An 8,357-nucleotide genomic window follows, 5' to 3' on the forward strand; every position below is an offset into this window, starting at 1 on the left:
GGCCCGCGATCGGGGGCAACCAATCGGTGAGCAGGCTCATTCTGGGGGGGGGGGTGCTAAGTTCCTCCGTGCCGGGCCCCTGGAGGGCTCGGCCATATTGCCCGGAGGCCAGCGTGGAGACGGCCGTGGCGGGCTGGCTTTCGGCGCCGGAGCAGCGCACAGCACTTCGGTGCCATTCTAGCCCCCGAGGAAGCGGTGAATGCCAGGGCCTGGCAGCCCGTTGACACCGGCGTCGCACGCACCGGTTTTGTCACCGGCATCAACACTTGCCCAGGATTTCAGCGAATCCCGGCCCATATCTATAGGAACGTGGATTATGGAATTTAGGAAATGAAATGAAATGATCAAATATTGTCACTGGAACATCAGAATTGGCACAATGCAGCGGACATGACAGTCATTTCTCTGATCTCTGCTCCGTAAAGCAAGGCATCCATCGGGAGAACTTCACTAAATTTGTCATAACTGGGGTGTCATTCTCCGACCCCCTGCCGGGTCGGAGAATCGCCGGGGGCTGCCGTGAATCCCGCCCCCGCCGGTTGCTGAAGTCTCCGGCACCGGAGATTGGGCGGAACGGGAATCGCGCCGGTTGGCGGGCCCCCCCGCTCGATTCTCCAGCCCAGATGGGCCGAAGTCCCGCCGATAAATTGCCTGTCCCGCCACCGTAAATTAAAGCACTATTTACCGGCAGGACAAGGCGGCGTGGGCGGGCTCCTGGGTCCTGGGGGGGGCGCGGGGCAATCTGACCCCGGTGGCCTGGCCCGCGATCGGGGCCCACCGATCCGCGGGCGGGCCTGTGCCATGGGGGCACTCTTTCCCTTCCGCCTCCGCCACGGTCTCCACCATGGCGGAGGCGGAAGAGACTCCCTCCACTGTGCATGCGCGGGAAATTGTCAGCGGCCGCTGACAATTTCCCGTGCATTCGCCGCCCCGACATGTCATTTCCGCGCCAGCTGGCGGGGCAACAAAGGCTGTTTCCGCCAGCTGGCGGGACGGAAATTCCTCCGGCGTCGGCCTAGCCCCGCAATGTTGGGGCTCGGCCCCCAAAGATGCGGAGCATTCCGCACCTTTGGGGCGGCGCGATGCCTGTCTGATTGGCGCCGTTTTGGGCGCCAGTCGGCGGACATCGCGCCGTTTCGGGAGAATTTCGCCCCTGTTCCTCGTCCTTTTACTAATTTATACTTTTTAGACTACAGGAGACTTTCTGGTATCTCTCCATAATACGGAGAGATACATAAGATCCGGTCCTAGGTGGGCATGACTGAGGTGCTGCAGAGCATGTTCCAGTCACTGAGGAGCATTTCTAAGGGCGCCAACACGATGGTGCAGACTGTGGTGAACAATCAGGGTTGTCAGAGCCAGATGATGCAGTGGCAGACGGGGCTTGAACCAGCTGCCCCTCTCTCCCAAAGTGAACCCCAGGGATCTATGGGCACTGACCGGGAGGAGGAGGCTCTGAGTGTTAATCCTGGCCTGTCCCATGGGGCAGCAACAGTGGCCACCTGCATACCTGTGTTCCACCCCCCTGATGAGGCTGCGTCTCGGGGTCAGCACACGGGACAGGGCGACACGGCTGTACATGTGCCACTGACAAGTGAGCCGGGGCCCTCCTAAGTGAATAACCAACGACGCCTGTACACCTTGGAACATCAGTGCCCTTGCCTTCTGCCCGCCTCTGCTACCATAAGCACAGTGAAGGCAGCCTCCGCGAGATCCAGACTAACAAACAGTTTTAACTGGAAGGAATTGGAGAAGGAGAGAGATCGATTATCAGTGAGGACTTCCATCCCGGGGCCTTAAAATCTCCCCAGCCTTACTATGACTGCCCCGTCTTCTCTTGCAGTGCCATTCAGCGAGCCAGTTGTTCTGGTAAACCTTGCTCTGTACAATTGCCCCAGCCAGATCAGGAACCTCTAGATCCCAGGCCTCTGTCGGGAACATTAGGGAGGCCATGCTGAACTGCCTTCTACTCATCCATATACAGACCCTTTGACCGTGAGAGGGTCCTCAGTGGTGAAGCCCCGCTCTTTACTGTTTGATTGTTGACAACTGCCTCTATGGTGCTGATGCTCCTCGAGAACAGGCACACTGTTCAGGATCAATGTTTGCTGGACATGCAGTGCACTAATCATCCTCGGAGACATGGCACCTGTGCCTTAGGCACCTGAAGAAGTCTTACAACACCAGGTTAAAGTCCAACAGGTTTGTTTCGATATCACTAGCTTTCGGAGCGCTGCTCCTTCCTCAGGTGAATGAAGAGGTATGTTCCAGAAACATATATATAGACAGATTCAAAGATGCCAGACAATGCTTGGAATGCGAGCATTAGCAGGTGATTAAATCTTTACAGATCCAGAGATGGGGTAACCCCAGGTTAAAGAGGTGTGAATTGTGTCAAGCCAGGACAGTTGGCGGGATTTTGCAGGCCAGATGTTGGGGGATGAATGTAATGCGACATGAATCCCGGTCCAACGCCGGCATCTCCACATCATAGGCATCTGAAAGATGAGGAGCATGAAGTGCTCTCACAACTAGCAAGGTAATTCCTCATTTGAAATAGCCTTCAGCTGTGAAGCTAGAGGCTGCTGACTTCAAAGGGAATGGAATTGATTTTCAGGAGAGAAGCTTGAGCATGGATCTGTCTTGGAAGAGTTTGGTAGGGCAGACAAGTGCAACTGTGATTGCCCCTGTTATGGACCTCCATAATATTTAAAGATGGCCTGAAGGCCTCACAGACGCAAAGCCCCTGACCACCCCCTGGCCCAGGTACAACCTCCAACCGAGAACGTTTCAGCCCCCCGATCATGCCCAACCCTCCCCGAGGACCCTCGAGCTGCATGCCAGATAATTGCCATGGCCACTCACCTCCTCACTTCCCCTCGGTAGCCATTGCGGTAACTTCACGTTTTTGGAAAGGGGTATAAACGACGCCCACGGGACATCCCGCTGGAGAGTTGGGTAATTCCGAAGGGTCCGCTGCTTTCGACTTCAATCTCATTAATAAGATTCAAATGGATGTAAATTAGGGTTGATGATAGTGTTATGGGCGAGGCATTTTCAGAACCCCAAAATGGTTACATGGAGTTCAACCAACCTCTCCCTTTAATGGATTTGGTGCTTTTCCTCGTACACGGCTTTTTCCCTAGGTGTGGGATTACAATTATGGACATGTGGGTTTTTTTAAATATATATATTTTATTCAAGATTTTTGGCCAAACATAACAGTACGTAGTATTTCTTTTACACAACAATAAAGCAATATAAATAACAGTGGCCAGTTTTAAACAAGTGAATAAATAATATATAAACAAAAACAAAAACAAAACTGAATGGCAACTGCCTTGTCCAAAATAAATACTCTCCAAAAATACAATCCAACAATCCAATATACAATTACCTATAACAACTACCTATACATATTATACATATACACTAACATCTCTGAGAGTCCGTTCGATTCCTCCTACACGTGGGTTTTTAAACACAAAACAATGTTTATTCCATGAACTCAACTTAACATCTTAAATAAACATTGGATCTCTTAACACCCCTTACTTCAAAGATAACTCCGAAAATATTGCAACAGTAAATAATTCCTCAAAATGTTCCTTCAAACTTCCAAGAGACTTAACACTTTTCAACAGTATCACATCAGGTTAAAGGATATATATAGTTTCTGTAGAATGGCAGAGATATATTAGCTTGGGTGACTTCAGTGCCAGCACCTTGCTTTCTTCCTGCAAACTCTCTGGACACACACAGACACACCCAAGCTGCTGTCTCAAACTGGCTTTCACCATTTAATCAGATCACAGCAAACCAGAACTTCTCAAGCTGCTGTCTCAAACTGGCTTTCTCCTTTTAATCACCTCTTAACACCCCTTACTTCAAAACAGCCAGGCACTTTTAAACTGCTCTCAGCAAAACCAGCCAGGCACTTTTCAAAACTGCAAAATCAAAACTGCAAAATGGCTGAACCTTGCTGAGCTCCACCCACTCTATGACATCACTGTTTTCTTAAAGGTACATTGCTTAAACATCTAGTTCTTAAAGGCACTCTTGCATGACACCTCCCCCAAGAAAAAAAACCCATCAACTTCAAGATGGTTTCATTTTTCACTTTTGCACCATCCAGTAAGAAATCCACACAGTAAATATACATTTTTGTTTCTTTAAAATAAAACAACACATGCAAACAGGTATAACAATATAGTCCATTTTTCTTTGTTATTCTTCTTCCAACCGAAATCTTTCTCGATTGACAGTCTCTTTGAACAACGTCTCTGCACAATCCATCCATTCCTCTACTCATCGGCATTTCTCTTTAGAATGTGGGGCGAAATTCTCCCCCAACGGCACGATGTCCGCCGACTGGCGCCCAAAACGGCGCCAATCAGACGGGCATCGCGCCGCCCCAAAGGAGCGGAATGCTCCGCATCTTTGGGGGCCGAGCCCCAACATTGAGGGGCTAGGCCGACGCCGGAGGGATTTCCGCCCCGCCAGCTGAGAGGGGGTGGAGCTGGGCTGTCTGTCAGCTTTATACTTTCATTTTAAGCTGTTTGCTGCAGGGTGTGTTTTTAGTTTTGTTTTCAGAGCTGGATAGCTGCAGTCACAGCCAGAAGGTGTATCAGAGTCTCCCTCTGTAATCTAAAGAATGTAAATCGATCCTTTGGTGATTTTAAACTAATAACAGTAGGGACTTTAACCTGATGTGCTTCTGGTAAAAGTTGTTTTAAGTCTTATGGATGTTAAAAGGAAAGCTTAAAGGATTACTCAGTGTTGTATTCTTTGGGGGTTGTATTTGAATTAATGGTTGCTAAGATGTTCATTGTATGTTTTAAAAAGGTTAACTTGTGTTCATAGAATAAACATTGTTTTGCTTTAAAAAATACTTTTCCATTTCTGCTGTACCACACCTGTAGAGTGGGCCGTGTGCTCCCCATACTATAATCTATTAAAAGTTGTGGGTCAGGTGAACTCCATGCTACACTTTGGGGTTCTCTAAACCCTGGCCCATAACATCAGTCACAGATACTTTTTCCGGCCTTTTTTTTTCAATATATTTTATTTTGCTTTCGGCATGGTAATAGCAGAGCAGAGTCTTTTTTTTCGGAGAGAAAACAAAATTTCTCCAACCCTAATTACACATACTCCTAAGAGTATTAACAAAGTTACAACATTGTCTCTACATTATCTGAATGTAGAAGTTGGGTAGATCATTGAGTGCTGGTTTCCTACAGAGCGACAGTGATTACACTATCATTGGCTGAAAGTGCTTTGAGATAAGAGCATAAGAACTAGGAGCAAGATTAGGCTATTTAGCCCCTCGCACCTGCTCCGCCATTCAGTACAATCATTGCTGACCTCTTCTCGGCCTCAGCTCCACTTTCCTGCTCGTTCTCCATAATCCTTCATCCCGCTACGAATTTAAAACTTTATCTATCTCCTCCTTAAATGTGTTTAGTGCTCTACCGTCCACTGCACCCTGGGGTAGAGAATTCCACAGATTCATGGCCCTTTGATGAAGTAATTCCTCTTCATTTCTGTTTCATATCTGCCACCCCTTAGCCTAAAACTATGGCCTCTCCTTCCAGAATGTCCAACAAGAGGAAACATCCATTTTACATCAACCCTGTCAATCCCATTCAATTTCTTATTCACGGATGTGTGGTGAAAAGCATTTTATTATATATATATATATATATATATATATAGTTAGGCTCCCGGATGAGAACACAATAATTTGCAATTGGTAAAACTGTGAGGAAAGGATACTTCACTCTAGGAATGATAACATTGACCAGTAGGTATCTTTTATGTTAAAACAAATTTTAATTTAAACACTGAATTAATCACATAAGCTACAAAGTAACAACTTTACAGTTAACAGTTGAAACAATTTTTAAATAAAAAGAAAAACATTAACTTACTTCCTACACCTGCAACTATATATATTTCAATTAAGCAAACCACTAACAGGTTTACTTGCTTTTTTCTTTGCAAATACCTTGGAGAGAAGCTCTCAGGAGCCAGCTTAAGCTCTGTCTTGTCAGACTAAAATCCTCTGGCAAACTGCAAAACTACAGACAGACCTGGCTCCATCCTTTAATTACATCATAAGCCATACTTTGGTCTCCTCCCACTAAGATGTCCCATGACTTGTTTATCCAGGACTAAGCACCATCCGTCATTAAATATCTACACCCCAGGGATCCTCCAAAATCATAACAGTGTTCCATTAGCCATCTTTCTGTAAACAAGCAAATGGCTAGTTTAATGATTATCTCACTTTTATGACCTCTTAATCACAGCTTTGGCAGACATACTGCCTGTATATATCTTAAACCAGGGCTTTTAATAACATTGCTGCAACAAATATAAAATATAATAGATAACAATTTCTTACATTCGCCACAATATGCAAGCCTATCTTTTTTTTAATGCTTGCTTCGCAGGTCTGGCAATACCAATGGCACACATTTGCACCATTTTGTTGATCATTACATTTGCTCTTTCATGGAATCCCAGTTTTGAACCTTACATCAATCCTTTCTGGTCTAGAAATTTAGGAAATCCCAACATCAGGAATCCTTGCCCCCTGTTCTCGCTCTGTACTTTTGACGTAATTGGCCTTCTACGAAGCTTCTGCCCATGCATCCCTCTGTTTTTAGGATGTTTCAGTGTCCTGCTAGAGTCACAACATAAACCTAATGGAACACATGAGGAAATGCAGTTTGCATGCTTTAAACAAATAATAAATAAACTTTTTTTCAATTGACAGGGGATTACTACCTCACAAGTGGACTTTCTGTGTACAAATACCATGGTACTAAATTAATAATATCTTCCCGACAAGTTGGGTGGATGAACTGTACCTAAGTAAATGTGCTTTGCTACTGCACCATCGACTCATGGAGAATATTTTGCCTATAGAGAATGGATATGTTATTGTCAATGTAAGACAAAATTAACTATTCAATGAAGCTTAATCATGAACTATTTCATAATATAGTTTCTGCTTTTTAATTTGAAATTGATCAATCAATTGATTTAATTGCTCAATTTACTGCAGAATTTGTAACAAGATAATGTTAATATGACATTTAAGCCTTAAAACACCTTTTAGCATACATTGTACTGTGAATATATTTTTACAATAAAAGCAGAAAATGCTGGAAAACTCAGTAGGTTTAGCAGCAACTGTGGACAGAGAGACGGGGTTAATGTTTTGAGTCCATATGACCTTTCCTCAGAACTGAAGAGGGATGGAAATGTGATGAATTATATACTTGGAGAGGGACTGGGACAGAATAGAAAGCCATTGTTAGGGCAGAGCTAAGGAGAGATTGACAAAAATGTCATGGACGTGAGACAAAGGGGCTGTTAATGGTGCCCTTTAGGGACTGAAGAGTGTTCATAGTGGCAAAGGTAGGATAGCGAAATGTGTTACTAGGAAGACAGGTCAGTGCTCAGTGGGAACAAACTGAACAACAAGGGACAGTGGCCATGTGGGGGAGGGGTGGGATTGTGTTGGGACAGCCCAGGGTATCAAATAACAGAAAACAAAAGGGGGGAGTCAAGATAGTGGGAAAGTTCACAGAATGAAGGTGTTGAACTCAATGTTGAGCTCAGAAGGCTGTAACATGACTAATCAGAAGATGAGGTGCTGTTCTTCAAGTTTGCGTTGGGTAATGCTGGAGCATCGCAGCAGGCCAAGGACAGACATGAGTTTATCGAGCATTTTCTGTTTTTACTTCAGATTTCCAGCATTATTTCTGCAATATTTTGCTTTTATTACTATATTTTGCTGTGCAATATATGTTTCAATGTCATTTCTTACATGTTTACACTGAAAGCAGTTTAGAATATTAATTGTATTTAGCCCAAAATACCTCTTTTTACTGATCCACAAATTCAATGGATTCACTACACAAATCAAATATCCTATTGAAAATAAAGAACAAGTTAATAGAAACTGTGGTTGTCATAATTCTGTGCACCAACACTGTAATATGTGCTTTCACTGGTTTTTCTCCCAATAAGTTACAGAAATTTTCACTCCGATGCAGGTAAATTGAGCCAGGAGATTTGTGGGCAGGAACTTCAAAGGCAATATAAGACATAATTTTGTCATGCCAGCCACCAACAGAACCTTTAGTACCAATTAGCTTATAGGCCTTGGAAAAGATTGGGACTAGATCTCTTCATCTTTAGAGGAAAAGCATGCCTCGTCACAGTGGATAATTATTCAGGGTGCTTAGAAGCTACCACACAATTGTTTACAATTTACACAGATGATTTGGAGTTGGGGACCAAGTGAAATGTGTCCAGGTTTGCAGACGACACTTAGATGAGTG

The 8,357-nt window shown here is 44.8% G+C and overlaps 1 protein-coding gene across 1 annotated transcript in view; it reads left to right on the forward strand.

Annotated features, from left to right (window-relative positions):
• LOC140391649 (stromelysin-1-like) overlaps positions 1-7,956 on the forward strand; it is a 75,207-nt gene extending 67,251 nt beyond the window's left edge. The window contains exon 10 of the mRNA XM_072476344.1: positions 6,782-7,956. Within this exon, the coding sequence (XP_072332445.1) occupies positions 6,782-6,879 (98 nt within the window). The 3' untranslated portion in view covers positions 6,880-7,956. The remainder of the gene's footprint in view (positions 1-6,781) is intronic.
• Positions 7,957-8,357: the final 401 nt, after the last annotated feature.

Source organism: Scyliorhinus torazame, chromosome 15 (genome assembly GCF_047496885.1).
Source record: "Scyliorhinus torazame isolate Kashiwa2021f chromosome 15, sScyTor2.1, whole genome shotgun sequence".
NCBI lineage: Eukaryota > Metazoa > Chordata > Chondrichthyes > Carcharhiniformes > Scyliorhinidae > Scyliorhinus > Scyliorhinus torazame.